Below are 23,753 nucleotides of genomic sequence, written 5' to 3' on the forward strand. Positions count from 1 at the left end.
CGCCGGCGCGTGGTATTGACAACTGCTGGCTCTCAAGGGGAAGGAAGGAGGAAGGGAAGGTGCCTGCCTGACTTGCCTTGCCTTGCCTTGCCCTGTTCATGCTGCCGACTGACTGCATTCGCATCGCAGGGCTGATTTGATCCGTCGGCATCTCATACCGCACCTTGCCGTACCTTGCCTTCCTCACGGATACCTTTCCCAAGTAAGCCGTCACTCTCTCTCCTGTCCAAACTGACTCCAGCGCATCAACCCGACTACGACTGAGGTCCAGGTCCCATGCGCTGTGACGGAGCACACCTCATCTCCCCTTCAGCAAGGGAATCTGACGCTTGACAGACCTCCCGACCCCCCCGTCGAACCTTGTGTTGAGCCACCTCACTTACACACGCTTCAACGTCAACGTCCCTTGAGCTTTTTTACCCTCCAAACCATCAGGCCAGTCCTGCCCACGAGCTCCATTTCTCCCCAGGGATCTTTCATCTGTCATATTCAGAGGCCAACAAAACTGGATTTCGCCTCCCTTTGCCTCAACCACAGCAACCTTATCCCCGCCGTCCGTCCTCTGTTAGCCTTTGACGAGATACTTGCAGCTACCTTCCGCCCAACTCTATTGCTTCCATCCATACCTTGCTCACCACCACACTACTGCGGTACACTACGGCGCATTCCCCTTACCTTGGACAGCAACCAGCAGCCTCTGCTGGTTTAAGCTCGCCTACTCGCGTCTTGGGGACCGACACATTGAGTCGTTTGGCCAGTGCTCTTCTGCCTTTCGTCTCTCGACCCCGACTCAGACGAGTCACGAACGACGTCAAGGAGCCCCGTCAAACTCTCCTGGGAAGTGCCCGGCCACGTGCAGCTCGCCAGTCCTCTTCTGTCTCTCGTCTGCTTCGACGCCAACGCACCGCATACTTAATATCGACCATGACTTCGACCTAGACATAACGGGCCTAGATTCCAATCCTAATAATATCATCTTTCGAACAATATCTACTTGGCGATACACGCCCCGGCAGTCTGGGAATACGAGACAGGCACACCACAGGCAAAGATCGTCCAGTCTTGTCCACTTTGCCTCGACATCCACATCACACGGCTCCCACACGACAAACCAACCATCCCGCAGGGTGCAGTCAATCTAATCGGGCACCTACACCACAAAGATCAGTTCTCTTGACTTCCCTTGGCGGGGCCCCTGAACACCACCTACCTGTGATTTCGTCCGGACCTCGCGCTCTCGTCCTATCTTCCCATCTCCGTCAGTTCTTACGCATCCTTTTGCACGTCGACACTTACGTCGCTCGCTGCCCTATATCTGGAGACAACTTCTCTTAAGAGGGAGCTTGGTCTTGCGGGTCCCCCATCCATCCGACCCTGTCACCCCGTCTTTTCTTGCTCGTCTCCAGATCGTCTGGCACAAGCAAAATATCCAAAACAAAACCTCGACGGCAGCGCTAGCGGCACTGAGACAAGCCCTCGAAACTTGCGCCACCGGTTTGTCGTACCAGACCCTGTCCCGCCCTGTCCTGCCTTTGCCCTGTCTGGTCTTGGGCTTGGTCCTGTCCTGTCTTGTCTTGCCTGCAACCCGCACCACCACCAACAACAACACTGCAGTGTGCGGTCTGCAGCTGGTACAGCAATCCCACTGTGGGTGCTGCACCTTACATCCTGCGAGGAGACACACACACGCACACACACACCAACGGGCCCGGCACACCCTTCCTTCTCTCTTCCTCATCATCCGTCGGTCGACTCGGCTGCTCCATCACAACAAGCGTTTAGCGTCTCCCCCCAACTCCACGTCTCGCCCTGGGCCTGGCCCTGTCCTGGCCTGTGCATCGACGCATCCACGCCTTCCACGGGTCCTTCTGCTGCTGCTGCTGCTGCTGCCCGCTGCTCCACGTTCTCTTCGTTGTGGTCTCGGGCATCTTCGCCTACCTCTCCGTAGGGTCTCCGTACGGATCCCCTTCCTTGGAGCAATATATATTGCATAGTGGTCAAACACGCAACTGACCGCGCGCCAGCAAAAGTGAAAAAGACCCTTGAAGCAAGTCTAGACGTGTCCCAAGTGGGCTCTTTCACAGCTTTAGCAACGCCCTCCTTGCGCCCCTAAGCCCGTCCGATCCCATCGATTCCCACCAACAAACATCATTTAGGCAGTGCTCGCCCTGTCACCCTGGCACTAGAGCTGGTGCAGACTGGCGCATTTCTACCGGCACGTCGACCCTCACCATCCAGCGCCGCCCCCCTCCTTTCCCCCCTCCTGGCCTGGACCCTCATCAGCACACGCCCATCCGCTCTCTCATTTCTACCGTACCCAGCTCGTTTTCCCATTCTCGATTCCTCTTCGTTCCATAGAGTCGCCTCTTCTCTTCCAGGACAACATCGCGCGACCATGGACTTCTCCCACCAGTACTTCGCTCAGGCGCAGCCTTACCAGTTCATGGGCATTCCGCCCTTGACGCCATCGCATTCCAACTCGGCAGGTTCAGACGATTTTAACACGACATCTCCACCCGTAAGTCAACGAATTCCTTTCCCTTCTGAACCCCGAATACCCACCGATCACTGGTGGATTGCCGCTTAGCGCACTGCGACATGCACTTACACAATCATGACCGAGCAGGATGTTTACGCCGAGTACCCCAACGACCAGCACTTCAACTCCTTTGAAAACTATGCTCCCGCCCAGTTCAACCCTCAGCATACTTCTTTTCCCGGCCCTCCTGGCCCGCCGACTCCTCCGAACCATCTGCCCGTGCAGCAACCCCAGCCGCCTCAGCAACCACCACAGCACAATGGCATGCCCGCTCCCCCCGTCCAGCAGATCAAGCCTCAGCCTGAGATGGTTGTCCACAAGCAGGAGCCCATGGATGACCACTCCCGCCGCGGCGGTTCCAACTCGGACGACGAGGACCTGACGCCGGCCCAGTCAAGAAGGAAGGCCCAGAATCGCGCTGCGTACGTACAACTTTTGTCGCACATTATGCATGAGTAGCGCATTTCTCACAAGCAGAGCTTGCTAACAATATCATCGCAATAGTCAACGCGCATTCCGTGAGCGCAAGGAAAAGCACGTCAAGGACCTTGAAGCCAAGCTTGCGAATCTCGAGGCAGAGGCCCAGCAAAAGTCCACCGAGAACGAACGACTCAAGCGCGAGATGCAAAAGATCAGCACCGAGAACGAGATCCTCCGTGCTACATCATCAATGAACGGCCACCACAGCTCTACTTCGCCGGAGCCTCGGATGACGGGGCCGATGACGTACAACCCCAAGGACTTCTACACCGACCTTCTAGCGAAGCACAACAACAAAACGCCAAGTCACCGAGTCGCGATATCATCTGAAGGAGAACGCCTGTTAGCGGCTGGTGCCACGTGGGACTTCATCATCAACCACCCGTTGTTCAAGCGGGGGTTGGTCGATGTAGGCGACGTAAGCGAGCGGCTGAAGCATCAGGCACGCTGCGATGGCCAGGGACCGGTGTTCTCGGAGCGCTCAATTCTCGACGCCATCGAAGGCAGCGTCGCGAGCGGCAGCGACGAGCTCCTGTAGCAGCCCCCTCTCTCCCCAGTGGGGAGGCGGTCGACGAGGGTGCTTTGTCAGCACCAACAGACATAACGAGCCTTACATCCGGCCAGGTTCGGCGTTTGGGTAAACGGAGTCAATATGGGGGGTCCGCCTGCTGAAACGACAGACGATATGACGGCGAGCCCGCCGCGAGCAGGTTCGGCCTTGAAATGCATCGCTGCGATTCATGTGTTATGCTTTTTAACGGTCAATGTCTCTTTTATTTGGGGGAGCACGAGGTACGAGTCACAAAATATTTGTAGACAACTTGGCGTCTATTGTTTTATTTACACGGAGAATCTGGAAGAAACACACAATTTGAGACGCCGGCGTGGCCAAGCAACACACAGTCGACGTCGCCAGGCTGGGACAAACGGAGCATGGTCGTCAATGGGGAAACGGAGGATGGGGGCGAGACGGGGCAGAGCTGCCGCAGCGGGGCGTCGCCTTTTCTCCGGTACGCTCGGAACGTTCTGGCAAATTGCATGCTTTTGGGGTTACCACTCTGGTCTGATTTGCTTCTCTTTTCCCTGCTATTCTCTTCCGGGGGTAAAACGCGGGGGGGAATAGGGGTTCGGAAGGATTCCAAGTTTGCAGGCTTAGGCATCCCGCTCCTCTTTGAAGTCATCGAAAGAAAGTCTCGAAGAAATTCTACATAATTTCGGTGCCTAGCGTGGTGTTCTTCGAGTGTGATTCATGATGCTACCTCTCGTCTGGCTTTACTAGGGCACCTCGGCCGTCCTCCTTTGGCGACATGTAATTGGTGCCTTTTTTCTGGCTACAGCAGACCAAGCTTACTGCCGAGTTCTTTTGTGTCGCTAGCTGCCAATAAGACGGGTGCATATCGGTTCATCACCGCCAAGTCTATGATGACTACTTTCATCGGGAATTGTGTGTGAACAGATGCTTAGCTTGAGAAATCATATTCCGGGAGGGTAAATTAATGGTATCTCATCTACTTGCAAAACATGGCCGCAAAAATGACTACATATGCGACTAACAACAAAAATCTGTGCCGATAGCTATACACCAGGGGGAGAGATGATTATGGTGTTGTGATACAACGTCATGATCTCTCCCTCATGTGCCTGGCATGATGTGCCTTCAAAAGACATACTACCCGCCAATAGGTTTCCGATAATTCCCACTCGCCCCGAACTCCTGAACTTGCCGTGCCGAAGATAGGGGGGAGAAAATGAAGAATACAGAAAACAAGAAAAGAAAAGTCAAAAGGAGAAAGCTCGCTGGAAACTCGTGGGAATCTCGCAGAAGTCGTCCAAGAGCGAGGTGCAAGGGAGAAAAACAAGACGTAACGTAACGTTCCGCCAGAAACCCTCGCTCCCTATTTTTTTTTCCTTTCCCAAATGTCCACCGCCAAACCGCCATCAAGTCGTCCGTTTCCCTTCCAGCCCAACCCCGCCGTAGTCCATGGTTCATCGTGTCGTGTTTCTCATCCATGCGTTCCAAAATGTCTTCGCACTCGAGCTCGGAGGAAACTCTGCCTGCGCTTGGAGCTTCTCCTCTCCCGGGTCGAATTTCCTCCATCCAACAACAGAGGGGGAAAACCCACACGCCAAAAGAAGCTTCCTTTCACCAGAAACCTTCTCGTTATCCACCCCCCTTGGGCCCCACCTGACATCAAGACAAGATCTAGATGGGCAGCCGCCAGCCAGCAAGGAAAGTTTCTACTGCACCTTCTTGCCCTTCGCATCGCCGTTGGCCTCCTGCCCCTCGACCCACGGGTGCTTGATCGTCAGACACCAGATGTCGAGGTAGTCGCAGATGGTGACAATGACGTCCACCACGAAGCTGCCGTACACGCCGACGGCCATGCCGAGCATGAGGAACATGAAGGCGACCTGGTAGACGTCGTCGCCGAGGGCGCTGGGCCAGCCGAAGCCGGTGCGCTCCTGCAGCAGGGGGCCGAGGGCGTCGCCGACGCCGAAGGCGAGCGGCAGGCCGAGCACGTTCCAGTAGGGGAAGTCGAGCTTGACCAGGTGGGCGGTGATCATCTGGCCGACGGAGTAGGCGTTGACGACGCCAGCGAACATGACGAAGGGGACGAGGTGGGAGTGCAGGATGGTCGGGTGCAGGGCGAGGTAGGCGACGACGAGGGCCCAGATGCCGAAGAAGGGGAGGAGGCCGAGGAGGGCGCCGCGAGAGCGGTCGCCGCGGGCGCGGCGGGCGCGGATGACGTTGCGGGCGGACTCGACGGTGTTGAAGACGAGGACGAGGGCGCCCTGGACCATGTACCACTGGGTGAAGGAGAGGTCGTAGAGGGCAGCGGGGATGGAGGACGAGGCGGGGACGCCGAGGGTGCGCAGCATGGACTGCTGCCAGAAGGAGGCGCCGCCGAGGTAGCCGGTGAGGGCGTAGACGCCGACGAGGATGAGGACGCCTTCGACGGGGCCGTTGACGATGCCGAGGGTCAGCGTCTTGGTGTGGTATTCGTCCCAGGTCTGGACGTAGAAGGTGAGGAGGGCTGTTGAGAGAATGTTAGTCTTTTTTCCCTTCATATATGCGGCGGATGGTCACGTACAGGAAAAGAGGATGCCGACGGTCATCCAGCCCTGGCCCATGTTCTGCGAGGCGGCGAAGATGAGGACTTCGAGGGAGGTGTTGAGGGCGTCGACGCCGTGGTCGAAGAGCTCGCCCAGCGGGCCGGACTGGTGCGTTCGGCGACTATTCGCAAACAAACACTGTTAGCTTGAATTCGTGGAAAGCAAAGCATGGCAACAGTCAACTTACGCCTGGGATCCATCCACCGCGTCAAAGGTCTGGTACAGGAACAGGCCCGCGGCCCACGAGTAGTACACCCAGCTGGGGCAGTCCTGGTCGAGCGTCGGGTTGTACCAGAGGAGCGTCAGAAGGTTAGCGACAACAAACATGAAGCCCGTCAGGGTGATCAGGTTCGGCGCCATGCTCATGGGGAACATCTTGATCACCACATTCGTGTAGAAGGGCTTCAGGATGTACTTTGACGTCAAGGAGTGGTCGACTCCGGAGTACTTGTACTCCTTGAGCGCCGGGAGGCGGTCCTGGCGCACGTAGACCATGGTTTCTGTTGTTTTTGCGTGTCTTTTCCTTAGCTAGCCTTCCTGGTGAGAACCGTTGCCTCGAGGATTGTCGTGAGGATGAGGAGTTGAAGGAGAAAACTCTCAAGGTTGTGTTGGTGGTTTTGTCCGCAAAGGGCAGGTTTCGATATGCAGGGCCAAGTGTCCCCAAAGTGGGCTGGCAGCAAGGGAAAATTTAGGCGCAAGAACACGGTGGAAGTCCCGTTCGATTCGATGGGTCCCCTCCGGTACTTCTCTTTTGTTGGAGCGGTGACGACGATAGCTTCAAAACCGGGGAAACGCGGTTCGTCGAGCTGCGGGGTGCGGGTTTGCGCGCGGGCTAAAAGAAAGGCAGAGAAGGCGGGGAGGTTCCAAGTGGGAGGAGACCAGAGGTAGTCGGAGACAAGAGCTTGGAGAAACAAACGTCACAAGCCCGTCAGATGCTCTTCCCGAGACCAGGCACACTTGACAAGAAACTACAGACGACGACGGTGGTATTCCTAGTTGACATGTGGTCGCGTGGGCCGCCGGCTGGGAGAGGGAAATTTTCCTGCTTGGACAGCTCACACGCGCAGCGCACACGCTGCGACAAAGGAAAAAAAAACAGTCCTCACAACGTCATTTCCCGGCTCCCCGAGCCCCTGGTAAAAAGGCTAGCCCGTATTCGGCTTAGTCCTGGCCCGTGCCAGTTGTCAAGCCCCAGCCGCCCTGCCGCTAGACCAACCTCTGCGGGCTTTGAGATCGACGACGGGACGCTCTGAGGCTTGACAACAGCAGCGACTTCATTGACAGGGCTCTAATGTCATGGAGGCCTTGGAACCTCCAAGCCACACAAGGCCTGTTCTCAAAAGATAAAGATAGAAATGCATTTTATTTCCCATCACGCAAAATACACCACAACACACGAAATCTAGCAATGTCTTCATGATGCCTTTTTCGTGTCTTCATTCTAGATATACGCGAGCCGCCAGTCCTTTTACACGCACACGCTATCATGCGCTGACCTCAGCTTCCCCTACTATGGCGGCGGCTGCGCGAGTCGGCTATAATAAAGTCCTCGTCTGTGCCGTACGTCTTGCTTGGACCTCCGACCATGTATCGACCCCCACGAACTCCAAACAAGTATATTTAAGCGACAGATGCAACAACAAGAGACGCCACACCTTCTTCTTCGCTGCGGACCGTGATCTTGGTCGTGACACCGGACTTGGACGAGTAAGCCATCCGCACGTTGGCAACCACCCTGCCGCCGCCAACAGTCTTTCCAAGCAACTTGAGAGTATGTGTCGTCTGGTTGACTGGCACATCGGTACCCTCCAAAGGTTGCAGCGACAACACCTTGGCCAGCTGCTCCGTTGCCTCTGCACATATTGTTAGCTCTGTTCGTACTCTGGATGACCATGTTGAACTTACCCGCTATGCTCTTCATGCTGCTGAGCTGCAACGTCTCCTCAGCCTCCTCGCCGGCCGCGCCAACCTGCTCCCAGATGTGGTTGAAGTTGCTGGCGAATGTCGGCACAACGTAGTCGCTGCCAGCCAGATCGAACTCGGCCACCTCGTACTCGTCGTCGTAGCCAGTAGCCTCCGGCTCGTTTGTTGTAGGGTCGATCTCCTTGCTGGTGAACTTGAGAATGTTGGAGAAGCTGCTGACGGGCATGGAGCCCTCTCCGCCGACCTTCTTGAAGGCGACGTACACCTTGCCGGGCTCGTCCGTAGGGAGCTTCTCGGCTTGGATGATGAAGACCTCCTCGAGCTCCTCCTCCTCGGAAGGTGTTGCCACGACCGACACGTTCTCCAGAACGGTAGCCTGGAGCGTGTTCTTGATCTCGTACTGGAACACAATGTGCTCCTTGAAGATGTGCTTGACAACGGTGACAACGTACTCCATCTCCGACTCGGTGAGTTCGACAACAGGCGATGACTTGAGCACGCTGCCAAACTCCTTCATCTCAGGGATCTGCATCAACTCCTGGGCGTAACGCTGAGCCGCAGCGGTGGCTGATGCAGCAGCCTCCGCGCCGCTGGTGGACGTCTTCGTCGGGCCAACCTTGGGAGGCTTGAGCGATGGGGCAGTCGCCGTGAGCTTCTTGGTGCGGTCCTCTGCATCGGCCTGCTCCCGGGTGACGACGGGAATCTGGGAGATGTCGAAGGGCGTGTCGAACGCAGACTTGTCCTCGGATGTAACGTACATGACGAGCTGGTGCTCGAAGTACGGAAGAGAGAACATGCTGTCTGTTCAGGGGTCAGCTTGGGTGCAGTAGCGTCGTTTATGATTGACTTACCGTTCTTGACAAACTTCTCGGAGATGGCGTCGTCCTCGTGCATGAGTCTGAGGTTGAGGGCAGCACGATCTCTGACCTCGTCGTCGACGTCGTCCAAACATCTGGTGAGGAGAACCTCGACACTGCGCTTGACCTCGGGGTCCTTCTGGCCAACACCAAACTTGGCGAGAGCGGTGACGGCGGCGGCTCTGACGATGGCGTTCTCCAAAACCACTCTGTTGTAGATGTAGCGGATGTACTTGGTCGGCTGGGAGGTCTTGGGTCCTTCGAGACCGAGGAGGTGCAGGATGCGGACGGCAAGCTTAGTAAACTCGCAGTCCTCAATGAACTCGCAAAGGTGAGCGAGCGCATCCTCCTTGGACTCCGGCACGAACTTGATCAGGTCAAACATGCTCTCGACAACAGCACGCTTGAACTCGTAGCCACCCTCGTCACGGAGGATGCCGCTGAGGAAAGCAAGCATGCCAGCCTGCTTGCTGGGGAACTTCAGGCACAAGGTGCGGATAGCCTCGACAATGGTGATCTTGAACTCATCGGTGATCTCAGACATGAAGCCAGAAATCTGCTTCATCAGGCGGTCGACACTGGCCTCGTTACCGGTCTTGAGCAGGGTGGTGATGGCAAAGGTGGCAATCGATCGGTTGCTGTTGGAAATCAAGAGCTCGATATCGGGGTTGCAGACGTTGACGGCGTTGGGCTTGAAGGAGGCGAAGTTGTGGAGGATGCGGAGGGCGGCGAACTTGGTGACGGCGCGGGGAGAGGTGAGGAAGAGCTGGAGAACGTGGACGGCCTGGGACACTTCGGCATCGGTGACATCGCGCATGTCGCAAATGGCCTTGGCGGCCTCGAAGTTGACCATCTCGCTCTTGTGGCGCAACCAGCCATCCAGCAGCTGCATCATGGGCTTCCTGAGCGAAGGGTCCTCCTCAGCGAGCTGGGCGGCCAAACGGACGAGCATTACGATCGCGGCGGAGCTCTTGACCGCACCTGCCGCGCCGAACTGCTGCACCATCTTCACCAGGGCCATGCGGTCGTGCATGCGCATCGAGTATAGGAGACCAATGGCGTGGTACTGGGGCATGGTCGAGTTGTTGGCGGGCAATTGGCCGCTCGAGGAGGAGAAGCCCAGGGAGAAGCCGCTCGAGGACTTGGTGGAGGCGGCAGCCTCCTGTGTCTCGCTCTGCCAGCGGCGGACGACGTCCTTGGCAATCGGAAGGAGGTGGTAGGACGATACGAGGGCGGCGGACGAAACGGAGGGGTTCTTGTCGACGATTGCGGTCTTCATCACTCGCTCAATGGACTGGACGGTGGTCGCCTGGAGCTAGTTAGCGCATGCCATCCCTGGTATCGTGGAGCTCGGAGCTCAGCGTACATCGATGATGCGGCACAGGGCGCGGATGGCATTGGGGCGGTAGATGGCATCTGTGCTGCCTCCAGTGTCCTTCATGACGGTGCTGGTGACCATGATGATGTCCTCGGCGGAGGACGCGAGTTCCTGCGATCAAGGTGAGCCCACAAGCCATGCTTCATCCGTATTGGACTGGTCTAACCTTCACACAGAGGTGAACCGCTTGCCGAAGGCTGGCATCCTTATTCTGGAAGAGCTTCGAGATGCCAAAGAAGAGAGTCGTCGCTTCGTTCGTGGGGAACTTCTCGCCCGTGTAGAGAAGAAGGAGGATCTTGGTGAGCAGGGTCCGGCATCTTCGCGGTTGGATAGGAGAGCTGTTGAATAGGCGTGCTATCCCGCCCTTTTAGCCAGCTTGCTCGCAAACGCTCGAGCTGCAGTAATTCCAACTAACCTTCTTGGAAGACTTGGGTTCTGTCCACCTTCACCAAGCCCAAATCGGCGTCTTCGTCTTTCTTGCCGTAACTCATGATAGGCAACGGGTGTTTTGGCGGGCTGGTCTGAAATCGGGTCTGGAGGCCAGCTTGCTACCACGTCGCCTTCAGGTGTGAAGGGGGACAGGCATTGCCCCACAAGAACATTTGGGCGGGTCGCGTCACGTGACTCAATTGACATCCCTGCTCTGGCCAGATTGCGACGCAACTAGGTATGTCAGCCACAGCAGCAGCTCTCGCGAACGGTGGCATTTGAGTTATCTCACAGGCAAGTGTGGCTTATCCTCCATTTGACACCGTACCAAGTCATGTCGCGGGCTTATTTAGACGCCAGCTCACGCCAAGCAAATATGTCTTCCAACGCATGGGCTCTCTCACCGGGCATCTCACACCCACACGGCAGGTTGAAAGATACCTAAACTTTTGATTGTCTATCTGAGAGAATAAAGTAGAAAAGACTGGTGGCCAGCATGAGCTGCCTTGCGGTACCGCCTGAATCTTGAAGACACTACTAACAACTTCCTTCATTCCCCATTAACCTATGTTTCGATGGTGGCTGCCGTGTCTAACACCTTTGTAATACCAAGACCTGCTCCAGCCGACAACACACAAGAGGCCCCAAGTATAGAGTCCCCATCCAAGCATCCTCGCCAACGAAGCCAAGCCAGTATGCGCAATTCTGATGGTTGCCATACCCAGTTCTCGATTCAGTTTCCAAAGACCGATTGGCGTCCCTTTTCGGATCTGTCGACCAGGGAAGGCGACGGGTCCTTCCACTGATGGAACTTGTCTTGGCTGATACCCGCCTCTACCTGGTTCAGAAGCGCCGAGAAGGCCATGGTGATGAACGGGTCTGCGGCCTCCTTGGTCGTCATGCTGTTAACCTGTTGAGCAGATATGTGCGGGTACTCGACCTTCTCTGCCTTGGGCTTAGGTCGACCGTCTCCAATGACTCCAACTTGACGCTTGAATTGACGGAATTCGGCGTCTCGCATAACGGACTCCATGCTTTTACCGAGCTCGCCAGTGCCCGCGTAGAACAGACGGTTGACACGTTCGTTTCGTGCCTCCAGCGCTTCGTCTGAGATCTGGCTCGTTCCTGCCTTCCAAACTGGGCGAGGAGGCCAGTACTTCTCATATGGCGCATTGCCGGTGCGTCTGTTGCCGCCAACGTTGAAGCTGCGGTTACCGTGACCAAACGGCATGAAGTCTGCGGGCTGCTGGAAGCCTTGATTTTCGTTGGTGGCCTTGTCATCATTCGTCAAAGCGTCGAGCATCTTCTCCAGGTCCACAGCAGACGTCTGTTTTCCGAACGAGTCCAACCAGTCGTCCTTATCAGGCGTCGAGTCGAGAAGAAGCGCAGGCAGACTGTGGATCAAATGATCAGGGGTCGCCGGGCCAGGGTTCTGAATGATATCATGGGCCTTGTGTAGACCGGGAGGGCCAGCGTAAAAGTCGGAAGCTGACTCTTCGCCAGAAATCTCAGATTTGGGACCATCCTGGAGAGCTTTCATGGCGGACTCGAATGTTGGCGTGCGGTATTGGCGCTGGCCAGGAGGGCCGGCAGTCAACGGCAAAGGAGCGCCAGGACCAGTTGCCAGGCTAGACTTGTACGCTCCAACTTGAGTGCCTCTCTGAGGGAGGGCATTGTACTGCCTAAAAGGGCCAGCGATGTCATTGCCGACGGGTGCAGATCTCCAACCGCCAGCAGCGTCTGAAGTATGCTTGTTGAAGTCAACGTGCACCCTAAGGACATCGGTAGGATCAAGCTTAGCATTGTGGAACGGACCCGGAGAGTGCGAGCCGTCGATGCCCATGTCGGACATATCTCCGTAGGAATATCCACCGAAAGCGGGAGTAGTGGAGCGGCTGGCGTTGGTTCCAATGGAAGGGGCGGGAGTGACGCCCGGACGAGCCCGAAGAAGCGCCTTCTGAGCTCTCTTCTGGTTAGGGTTGGGGTACGAAGCCAGGTTCTGAAGAGACTTGACGGTCATACCCTTGAAGGGATTCTCTCCCAGGGCGTCGTCATCCTCCTCGTCACTGGAGTCGTGGTCGTTGACTTGCTTGTCCGAGATAGGGGTGGGTAAGGCAACCTCCATCGGGGAAGCCAGCTGGGTGGTGGTGGTGGTGGCCATGTTGAAAGAAGATACGCGAGATGTAGAAAGGCTTCGGATATCCAGATCAATCGGAGACTCGCGGCTGTGATCAGTGCTGGGGCTAACAGCGCGGTCGTAGTTTTGCTGAAGGGGCGAGTATTTGGGGATTTGGTTGGGAAGAGGACTGATAGGTGTCGTGCAGAGAGGCTGAGGCTTCATCAAGGACAGGCTGGAAAGAGCTGACTTGGGGAAGAGAGACAGTTCGGAGGCAGGACCTCCTGGGGGAGGCCACTTGACAGACCTGGCGCGACGAACGGGAGGCTGGAGCGGCTGGGCGTTGTTGGGGTTGTAGATGGTACCGGCAGTGGTGTAGGTCTGTCTGGGAACATCCTGATGGAAGGTGCTGGCAGATTGCTGGGTAAATTTAATCGCGCTCATCTTGGGCGACGAAGAAGATAGATGGTCCATTCTGAAAATCAGGGCTTCCGCATACTTTGGCGTCATCCAATTCGTATACCTGGTATGAATGCGTGCCGGCCAAGACGACTCTGTTGCTTCAATCAGGAAATTGGTCTAGACGAAGATGGAGGCGCGAGGGAGGAAGGGATGAGAGAATGTAAAGGTGAAGGTGACGACGGGTGAGAGGAGTGGGTGGGATGGAGGAAGAAGGAGGTTAGACGAATATTATCGTGGGGGGAATGAAAAAATCGGAAGTTGTGGAGGGCAAGCTCGAGATGGAAAGAAGGGAAGGAAGGCGAGAGCTCTTTCTTCTTACGGATAGAAAGAGCGACGCGTTGTGGGTGAGGCCGGCGGGTGGTGAGGCAAGGTAGGAAGGCGGGCACCTGGACGTCGAGGAAGGAGCTCGCAGCACCTTCCCACTACCGAAGATGCCCACCAAAATCTACCCCAGGATCAAGATCGGACCAGAAAGAGAAATCAGATGCCAGATATTCTTTTCCCAAGGTCGTGGTTGATCTTGCCTTCCGTCTCAGCCTGCCACACAGACCACGACAAAGGTCGAGATGTTGATGAAGGAAGGAGAAAGGCGCCGCAACCCACACGGTGTCGAGGACAGCAAGGGGAAACATCGGCAAGGCCACGTTCGCTCTCAAAGGTTCGATAAGAACAAAGATGAACAATAAAACTCACCACAAAGAAGTCGAAGCCTGGAGGCAAGATCGCAGGATTTCGACTGGATCTCCCAGCACCTCCGTGTTGATGCCCTTGGAGAAGCTCCTGACTCTGCCAATGTCGACGCCACCACCGTTAGAAACGTGCTCCTCGAGGCGTGGGAGCACCAGCGGCGCAGAGTCGAACACCCAGAGATGATATCGGTGCATCTCGCCAACGACGCAGACAACATCATCGCTTTTGCGGACGGGGAAGATGAACAGAATAAAATGTCGATGCGACTCCAGACCCAATCTACCGATCAACTTCTCCGGAGATCGAGAAATACCAGTGGCATACATGTTGGCGGCTGAACAAATCTGCAGATGAAAAATCGACGGTAGATGGTAGTGGTTCGTCGAAACTTCTCAATAAGACAATGAAGATACCTCGAGCAACATCCAAATCTTTCCATACCAGAGGCGCCATCGTCATCTCTTATATCCCCAGTATCAACGCCAACTCGCCCTCCTTTGATGCTCCTCTAAGAACAACACCAACAAACCGACCAACACAGCAAAAATGCCAATCTCATGCAGGCACGCAGCACGCACCATCACAAACCCCAACCAAGCCTCTCAAAAGGACCATACCTACGAACCGGTCCAACATCCCCAACGGCAAGACCGCGCGCTTCCCGGAGCGATCCAAACCCGCCATCCTTCCCCGGAAGAGCTACCACCAAGCGCAATCTGCCATTTGGTTACACAACAACCCCGGGAGCGCGCCCCCTTTCTCCCCGTTTCAACACGGGACTAAAGACAAGAAACCTCGTTCCCCAGTCCATACGAGAGCCTTCATTTCAAACAGAATCCGCCCCCGTTGGAAAACCGGCCCCCAAAAAGGACGCCACAGATCCAGTCGACGACATACTTCAAGCCAACGACCCAATCACATCCAAGCACCTCCAGCGTCCTCATCTCCAAAAGGGCAATGGCTAGAGCTATCCAGCTTACAAACCCCATCACCCTAAGGCAAGCCATGTTTGCCTCTGCTCCCGCCAACAGCATCATCCATCTACCCTGGACCCGCTCAAGCTCCCTTCCCAAGACCGGTGGCATCAAACTTTCGCTTACAACCACCCATTTACAGATCTCCACCTTCCCCAGAAAGGGCAATGCGAAGGCCGTTAGTACCAACATCTGAAGCTCCCTTCAGCTCCCACGGAACCACCTCAACACCACGTCCATTGTCATCCTCCCCACAAAGCCTCCGAACAATGCCAGCCTCACGCGTTTCACCAGCCGAGATATCAACGTTGACAGCTGCCTCCCGAAACTCTATCTCCAGCTGGTCTGCTCCATCACCAGCCGTCTTCGTCCGTAAACCTTCAACATGGCCTGATATCCCACCCAACTAGCAGCCCTACGCCGCGGAGAAGGCGACATCTCACAAACCATAGATCGAGGCGCTAAGGGCTCTAACTACCGAGTCGGTCCGTATGTATGTCAGCTCAGCTAACCTTGCGGCCCGCCAAGCCTCTGGGATCGGGACTCGGGGCCACGGCAACGTTACCCCATGCGGACCTTGCGGAGAGAGGCAGCTGTCGTGGGAAGATCGACAACGCTGGAGGGTCAAATCCAGACGTCCAGTGACCGAGAGGCAGACGCCACCGTACGATACTGCAGCCTTGGTCAAAGTAGGGTTAAGGTTCTCACGTCTAGTGGAATGACAGGCACTAGCGCCAAGCTTCACGGACAGCACGGGGGAGGGAGCACGGTGCATGGTTCGGATGAATTCTACACTTCTCATTGTGTTCTGCCTCCACCACACACACCTTGGCTTATGTTGTTGCTACGCCGCACCGTTTCGATGCGATGAGGGGCCCCCAAAGTCTCGCACTCTGGAGCAAGGTATCCATCCGTGACCTTCTCCATCACATGCAAGAAACCCAATGGGCCCAGAGAAACCAAGCCAAGCCAACGATCCTGAAACCTCCACTTTCTGTACTTCTTCCCACCCCTTTGCGACCACGCCCTATAGCCTCTCATAACATGAAAACAGAGAGGTCGAAGAGAGACGGCCACGACCAGATAGCTTACACATGCACAAACAATGATTCTATCGTGTCCCACATGCTATCGTTTCAGGATCGATTAGCTCAAAAGGCCCAACACAAGGGCGCTGGAGGTCGATGGGCCAGGTCACCGCCTGACCCAACATCCAAATGACGAAAAAAAAAGAGGTCATTGTTTTGAAAGGTACCGACTCAAAAGGAAAAAGGGGTTTTTGATCGTTAATGCTTGAGGACGAGGACTCCAATGTATCCGCTGTTCGAGATGCAAAGAAGCACTTGCCAGAAGAGAAATGCCCGTTTTGAAAAGAGAAACCACGAGCCCGATGTGTATGTACTGGGCGGACGAGAACAGAATGATGTGGCTGGGGTATCGGCTGAAGGACATGAATGTATGGACATCATGAGTCCTGTGCTGAGACTCAAAAATGTGGCTCGTGTTGTTGCAAGGGAGGGTGACGAATTGAAGTGCCAAGCATCCCGTGAATGGTGTATATACGTGGCGAGTTGACTCGACTGTTGGGGAGAACGTAACCGATTATGGTCGAGTGAGGGGAGCGATTAAAGTCCCGTCGGGTAAGCGCTACCGGGTATCATGCCAGGACCTCCCGGTCTTGATGGAGGACCGAGACGTTTTCCAGGCAGCTCGAAGTCGGGGTTGTTGTTCAGCAGCATATCTTGCCGTCGCTGCTGAGGCGGCCGCCGAGGCGGGCCCTGGCCGTAAGGCGCTGGGGGGTTCCATCTCGGGTTTATGCCCCGTTGGGATATTGATGTGAAATTGGACCGATCAGACTCGGCGCCAGGACTGCGCGCACCGGCACCTTCATGAGTGTCTAAATCATACATATTGGGCACGGATAGAGGTACCTGAAGGGCAGGTGGAGGGCCTGCTCTGCCGGCGGGGGCGGGGGCCGGTGCGTCCGCGAAGCGCGGATCAACATCCTCGTAGTAGTCGCTTGCTGTGGGCTGGGCAGGGGAGCTACGTCCGGGCATCTCAGCACGCGAGAGCGGGGAGGCGTTTCTTGATGGGGGCTGGTTTTGGTTCCATGCGGCACGAGGAGGGACGTATGCGCTTGGAAGAACGTTAGTAGGAGCTTTTAGGTGATCACACAAAGAAACGTACTCATCCTGGCTGTACCTGCTTGTCTCACTCATGTAGGTGTCATGCCTCTGAGGATTAGACCTGTTACCACCGCCTTGTTGCAGTCCGACCATGCCGGCAATGTCAGCATCACTATCTCTGAACTGCCCGAAGCCCGGAGGCGGCTGGGCAGGGCTGCCTGTTCTCGCGTCCATCTCGACAGCTTGGCCAACCATCGGGGCTGGCGCGTCGCCAGGCAGAGGCGGGGGTGACTCAGCCCTCGGTAGGCTGTTCCGATCAGGGTTGTATGCCTCATATCCTTGTTGTTGGGGAATACTCGGGAGAGATGGGTTTGTGTTGGTCGCAGTGTAGCTTGGCGCCGATTCTGAACCGCTGCGTCCGTAAGGACCGGGAGCGGGAGCGCCATAAGCATTGGCCGGGCTAGGTCTCCGGTCGTAAGGTCCTGCGTTGTTCTGGTAGCCTGGTGGGGGAGGTCGTCCGCCTCTCATGCCACCAGGGCCGTAGCCTCCACGGGGCGGTGGTCCGTACCCACCCCTACCACCCGGAGGAGGGCCGTAACCTCCGCGTCCCGGGGGCCCGTAGCCGCCTCTTCCAGGCGGAGGGCCGTAGCCATTGTATCCGCCTCTGCCTCCGCCGTAGCCTCCGCCGCGTCCTCTGGGTCCTCCAGGAGGCATACCACCTCTGCCCCGCATACGTTCTTGCGAAGGTCCTCTTCTAGGACCGTAGCCATCGGGTCCAGGCATGGGGTTTCCGTAAGGATCTCTGTTGATAGGGGGAGCAGAGCCGGATCTTGAGGGGGGAGCGTTGGCGTAACCATCAACGCCCATCACGTTGCCCTGGTTCCTGTCGACCGGGCTCCGGGCTGTGAGAGGAATTCGCTCATCGCTGACTTGGTCGTCCTTCTTCTGTGATTCGAAAGACGCAAAGGTGGGCATTTTGTCGATGCCGTTTCCACCAGTGACGACGGGAACAGTCGGCTGAGAAGCAACAGAAGTGGCGGTCTTGGTTTGAGCTTCGCGATTGTAGTAGTTCTCGCCACTCATTTCAGCATTTTCGGCGATCCTCTTCTTTCTCGCTTTCCTGGTGACCAGCATACGCCGCATGGCGCAGGAGACCAAGCCGCTCATGCCCACCAGTATAGTGGCGGCGAGAACGATGTACGAGCCCCAGGCCATGTGAGGCACGAAGAGGAGGACATCGACTAGGAAGGCCAAAAGGCAGATGAGAAAGTCGATGAAGGAGAAGATGAAGACAACGAGAAGGTAGCGAGCGGAGTGAGATGGTGAGTGAAGGTGAGCGACGGCAGCCATGATGAACATGATGAGTGTCGTCAGGGCGGCGATAGGATGCACTATCAGAATGGCGGAAAGAGTGTTTCGGGCCGAGTCCGGGAGGTCAAAGGCGCCCGACTTTTGAAACAATCCAGCTGCAGATGAAGTCAGCAACGATTCTCATGGCACGATAATGAGATTCTTGTTAGTGTGTCGTCTTACAAGTGTCATATCCGATTTCGATGCCGGTGCATGAGCCGTCGGCCTTGCAAACGCCGAAAACTCCAAAGTTGACGCCCTGAAAGCTGCCGAGCGGGATAGCCTTGATGATGGGGGTCGACAGAGTTGACAGCAGCATCAGGGCGAAGGCCGCTAGCAGCAGCAGCGACATGGGGGTTGCCGGCCGCAACATGATTGCGGTCGATGGTCGAAGAAACCTGCTTCCAAAACGGTAGACGGAAAGCCGGCGTCGTCAAGACGCGGCGAGAAGGGTGTAGATACGCCCGGGAAAGAGTCGGGCGTTGGTGGTGAGGTTCGAGGTTCGAGGTTCGGGTAGGCTAGTAGAGGATTGAAGCGTCGCGCGGCATCGTCTATGCGTAGGTGGAGTTGAATTGAGTTGTTGAAGGATGCGACATGAATGAGAGTGACGAAAAGATGGATCGACGCGGTCGTTGATTTGGGATCAAATCGATTCCTGCCTCTTGCTGTCCGTTCTCCTCGGTCCTGTTCCTAGCTCTTTGTTCCCGAAAGTTTCCTCGTCAAGTCCAACGGCGGTCGTGGTGGTTCCTGAAACAGTGTCGCAAGTAGCCGTAAAGTGCAGAAAGACGGCTAAGAATCGAAAATGCGACGGGTCGTGAAAAATCGAATAGTCGGAGTAGTCGGTGAGGAGCGAAAGGGTCGAGGATTCGAGGATTCGGAGCGTGCGAAGTGTTGCTTGCGTCGTCCTGTTCGACCTGAAGAGGAAGAGAAGGAGAAGGGAAACTCGACAGGCACGATCTGGGGGAGAAGGACGATGTGGGCAAGCGGGTGGGCGAGCGGGCGGTTGTGTGGAGGGAGCGAAGGAATCAGGGTGGGTCAACAGGCGTGGGTGCAGTGCAGGTGGGCAGTTTTGGGTGACCACTGGACCGGGCAGGGGAGCCAAGAGGAACAGGGGGGTGTGGGCAGGCCTGGGATAGGGAGTGAGCGTTGATTGATGATGGAAGTCTCGTCAGTGTCGCTTTGCGTTGCGCGTTGTGGCTGGGGCGGGCGGCGTTGGAGGGGGCAAGACACGCTGCAAGACATTGAAGAGAGCCCAGTGCCGGTAAGGTGCTGGGCACCTGGACGAAGGAAGCACAGCAATCCAGCGCCTCCAGTTTGGACTTGAACTGCGTGCCGTGCCCCTGGCTCTAAGTGACGCCTCGGTACCATCCAGGTACGTACCTCTTCAGGTATCCTCAGGGGTCCAGTCTGAAGTGAGCGGCATCGAACTCTGTGAGAGCGAGAGGACGGGACCTGATTGCTATGATGCTGTTGCGCTGCTGAAGCACAGAAATAGATACGTACCAACTAAGGTGTTTGGAGGTGCACAGCCCACCAGTGTTGGGCAGACAGACTGGCAGAGCAGACAGGACAGGACAGGACAGGACAGGCAGACTGGCATATTGGGTGTGCGTGGGTTGCAGCGGCTCGAGATGCACTTGCATGGACCTGTCCAAGTTGACAACCTGAGATTGAGTGTGTCGCTCTCGCTCTCGATGTCCAAGTACGTCGTCCAGGCCAGCCAAAAATCAATCAATATCTCTGCCCCCGCCGCCGACGTGCAGCGCAAGTGTCACTACTGACTACTTTACTTGGTAAGGTACCTAAGGTACCATACCTTACCGAAGGCAGGTATCTGCATATGCATCGACTGGCGTTCGTCAGAGGGGGTGGGTGGGCAGCCGCAGGTGAAGGTGAAGGCAGGTTAGGTACTTGGTGGCTTACCGTTTTTGGGGGTGGCCAGAGGTTCCTTCCGTGGGAATTCTTTGTTCCTCCCACCACGTTGCGTTGTTGCCCAAGACACCAACATCGGCCGCGTCTGCGTGGCTTTTCCCAAAACGTTCTCTATTCCGGCCTCAACGAACAATGCCCTTGTTCTTCCGCGTGCCCCTCGCCCGGCCATTGACCACAACAACCCAGCCAGCATTGCACTGCACTGCACTGCTAGCACTGAGCAGTCCAAGTCCAGACCGAGTCTTGCCTCCAGACGGGACCCTGGTTCTCTGTCTTCCCTCCTTTTGCGCTGCCAACCAATGACACAACGGTGCGAAGCATGGTGTCCCTGCCTCACTCTCAAGACCGCCCCTATCCCGGCTCGCCACCACCACTCCGCCTTCATTCAAATGCTAATATCGTTGTCAGAAACACTGCTGCAATCCAGGAAATGCCGTAAGCAAACCGCTGCAGCCTTGCAGGTCATTCGAGCACCCACACGCACGTTGTCATTGTCAGTGTCAGCACAGAATGCCAGTCAGCAGCAATGGGTATGAGCGCCAATCGCCGAATATCAAATATCGACTGTGTCATTCCTAATCTCCCAGATAATCACCGATATCACCCCGACAGAAAGAATGCCCGTGAAAAAAACTCAATGGATCCCCGTCTAGTCAGGAACGCTTGCACTAGCTGTGCATCTGAGAATCCGCAATCGCGTGCTTACTGCGGGCCCAACCATCTTGCCTATCCGCTATCGTTGGTACTTGTACAGAGCAGCACTGGCACTTTTCAAACCATCGCCTCTGCTACATCGCTGGTCGAGTGAAGCTTCGACTATCTTACTATCGATCCCACCTTGTCTCAATTTAGCAGGTCCTCACCCAAGGCCCGCGAACCTGTTGGTCTGGATCCAGTAAAGCTTAAGATGAAGAGTGGGATGCCTGATGGATGCGCCATGCACACCAAAAGCCCCATCCTCCTCTTCCTCCCCTCTGCGATCCCCTCTTCGCCAAAGAGACCCCTGCTTTCAATCCACCAATCACATCTCGACTCGCTTCAACACGGCCAGCCAGCTTCGCTCATTTATCGACTACTGCAGCCATTGTCTCGATAGGGTCGATAGAGACCAGAATCTGGTGCTGCGTTCCACTCACGGTGGTTGAGTCTGGTACTTCCAAGACGAAAAGCGGCCTTCTTCAGAACCAGGTGTGGCGTTCGAGGACGACCGCGAACGGCAACTTGACGCAAAGGCATAATAACGAGTATTAACCCCATGTCGGACTGGGGCAGCGGAAACTCTCTCGACTCCTGGGTTCCAGGGGTCTTCGCAGCGCCGTTGTCGGTCACATCTCTCCACCGCAATTACGGACATCCACCCGGCGATCGATAAGTCCCAAGCGACTATTGTTGCGACTTGAGAACCGTCGACGGGGCCTGCGTAGCAGATACATGCAAGCTTTTCCGGCTGTCTGGCACCAGAGGCCGCGAATACTCATTTCAATATGCTATTCTTCCCGTGCCGCGTGCCGTTGTTATCGCGCCGTCCTCCCGGCGGATAGCCACAAGAAACGCGACTGCAAAATCCACGAGAAACACTACGCAGTTGCATCAGGGTGCATCGCTTAGCTTGTCCCCCAGTGCCATCCACATGCCGGTATCAGCAGTGGCTAGGCCCAGCCGTCTCAGAGACGTCAGTAGCGGCCCCGATACCGACAACGACAGCGCCGACAACGCCGGACGGCTCTCAGCTTTTGTTGAAACTGGGCGGCTCCGCTGACAAAGAGTACCAGACCCCGCCAGCATCAGTGCATTGCTGGACACTACATCACAAACCTGGTCTATTTCTGGTCGTCCCAAGCCGTAGCCGTGCCCTGAAGTCACCAGGACGAAGATGAAAGCACGAAACCTGTCAGAGAACTAGGGTTGACTTTGGGCCGCCTTTGTCGAGACCAGACGGGCAATAAACCAGAGCCTCTCCCGCTCTTGCGAGCAGCTCAACCGGCGACGGTTTTGAAGACCAATGGCTGCTGAAGTTTCGTTGTTGTGGCTGTGAGCGGTGAAAGTGGACCATGCCGTGAGCCCTTGATGTGTGATTCTGAGGCAGATTGCTGTCTGCTTTGCTGACTACAATGCAGTGCGGAGGTTTTTGCGACATGGGCGCTTCGCCGTCTCAGGTTCTGAGGCGACCACCAGGTTGTTCGCCCTGCGTCTCCCACAAGCTTCCATGTCAAAACCACTCAAAATCCAGTCGGACCAAAACTTCAGTCCACCGCGGAACACAGCAGCCCATGCCGGCCGCCATATAGCCCGTCACATATCAAGCTACAAGCGAGGGCATCATGGGAAACCGCCAAAGTATATCTACGTTCGGCGTTGAGCTCTCGGCTTTTGTGCACCTCCTTTGTCATTACGGAGGTTGTCCCCCTGGTCCGACCCGGTGTTTTCGACCTCAACGGCTATCGGCGCCAATGTCATCCGTAACAATGATCGGCGAGCGGACTGAAATCGCTCGAGGCCATCGCACTTGAGCATTGCAAGGACAGCACAAGTCTCTGCCAGAGACAGTTCTAGAACTCGCAACCGTTGTGGTGTCAAGCTTCTTGGCTGCGCAATCAAGTGATGCTTGTTCTCCTCTATTCCTGGGCTCCAGTCCATATATTTGGAGACTTGACAAAACGAGGCCAAGTGCACTAAACAGCAGCCAAGACCTACAGCTTCAGTCTCCCGATGGCGCCGCCAAGCCACCATTTTGTTCAGTTTTGCTCGGAGAATTTATTGGCCATGGACGGCAAACGAGGCGGCTGTGCTGAACATCAAGACATGTCTCGTTCTGTTGTTCTTCTGAGACTGCTTCACAGTCGGACTGTTGCATTAATAATTCAACATAGGGTCACCTTGAACATTCAGATGTTGGTGTATTCCCAGTCAGAGCCCGATGGTGGTGCCCATCCTATTTCCCAGGTAGGAACATCTGGAACTGAGCTGCTAATCACGGAAACTCCCACCCAACCCACTGGAAGTTTTATGATTGTGTTTAATCATATTTGAGCCACGCGAACTTTGCACATCTGGAAGGTGTGCAGGGACGCCAGGTTCATGCAGTCCATCACCCGCGTCCAGAGACCCTTTACAGCTGCTCTCAGACGTCACATCTGTCGATGCTATGCGTCATGGTCACGAGGGGAGCTTTCCCGAAGGTCGCCGAAACCTCTGATGGTGTGCTGCCTCGGAAGGCGGTCAAGCAGCCCAACAAGCAGGCACCCTCCTCGGGGCATCAGACGAAGGGAAAGGGGCTGCTTACCTACTTGCCAGAAGCAAGCCGTGGGCGGGAACGGCCGCCGCTTAACTGTAAGTGTACAAGGCGGCGTCCGTCAAAGCACAGAGGTTGATGGTGGTGTCGC

The 23,753-nt window shown here is 56.0% G+C and overlaps 5 protein-coding genes across 5 annotated transcripts; 1 reads left to right on the forward strand and 4 right to left on the reverse strand.

Annotated features, from left to right (window-relative positions):
- Nucleotides 1-2,395: 2,395 nt before the first annotated feature.
- FCR3 (Fluconazole resistance protein 3) lies at nucleotides 2,396-3,557 on the forward strand (the record flags this gene model as incomplete). Its single annotated transcript, XM_036644056.1, has 3 exons — nucleotides 2,396-2,518; nucleotides 2,627-2,961; nucleotides 3,044-3,557. The coding sequence occupies 3 exons, from the start codon at nucleotides 2,396-2,398 to the stop codon at nucleotides 3,555-3,557; spliced, it is 972 nt and encodes a 323-aa protein (XP_036491053.1).
- Nucleotides 3,558-5,257: 1,700 nt separating this feature from the next.
- On the reverse strand, nucleotides 5,258-6,628 carry CGCS363_v012208 (putative CDP-alcohol phosphatidyltransferase class-I family protein; the record flags this gene model as incomplete). Its single annotated transcript, XM_036644057.1, has 3 exons — nucleotides 5,258-6,054; nucleotides 6,112-6,254; nucleotides 6,321-6,628. 3 exons carry the CDS (start codon nucleotides 6,626-6,628, stop codon nucleotides 5,258-5,260), a joined length of 1,248 nt encoding a protein of 415 aa, XP_036490706.1.
- A 1,125-nt stretch (nucleotides 6,629-7,753) lies between these two features.
- Nucleotides 7,754-10,782, reverse strand: sec21 (putative coatomer subunit gamma; the record flags this gene model as incomplete). Its single annotated transcript, XM_036644058.1, has 6 exons — nucleotides 7,754-7,986; nucleotides 8,039-8,857; nucleotides 8,908-10,222; nucleotides 10,280-10,402; nucleotides 10,458-10,645; nucleotides 10,707-10,782. The coding sequence occupies 6 exons, from the start codon at nucleotides 10,780-10,782 to the stop codon at nucleotides 7,754-7,756; spliced, it is 2,754 nt and encodes a 917-aa protein (XP_036490705.1).
- Nucleotides 10,783-13,987: 3,205 nt separating this feature from the next.
- Nucleotides 13,988-14,314, reverse strand: CGCS363_v012210 (uncharacterized protein; the record flags this gene model as incomplete). The annotated part of the gene is made up of 1 exon (XM_036644059.1): nucleotides 13,988-14,314. The coding sequence occupies one exon, from the start codon at nucleotides 14,312-14,314 to the stop codon at nucleotides 13,988-13,990; it is 327 nt and encodes a 108-aa protein (XP_036490357.1).
- A 2,273-nt stretch (nucleotides 14,315-16,587) lies between these two features.
- Nucleotides 16,588-18,811, reverse strand: prr-5 (pH-response regulator protein palI/prr-5; the record flags this gene model as incomplete). The annotated part of the gene is made up of 3 exons (XM_036644060.1): nucleotides 16,588-17,098; nucleotides 17,150-18,554; nucleotides 18,622-18,811. 3 exons carry the CDS (start codon nucleotides 18,809-18,811, stop codon nucleotides 16,588-16,590), a joined length of 2,106 nt encoding a protein of 701 aa, XP_036491020.1.
- Nucleotides 18,812-23,753: the final 4,942 nt, after the last annotated feature.

The sequence above is a fragment of the Colletotrichum siamense genome, assembly GCF_013390195.1.
Source record: "Colletotrichum siamense strain Cg363 chromosome Unknown KSG_Cg363_contig08, whole genome shotgun sequence".
NCBI lineage: Eukaryota > Fungi > Ascomycota > Sordariomycetes > Glomerellales > Glomerellaceae > Colletotrichum > Colletotrichum siamense.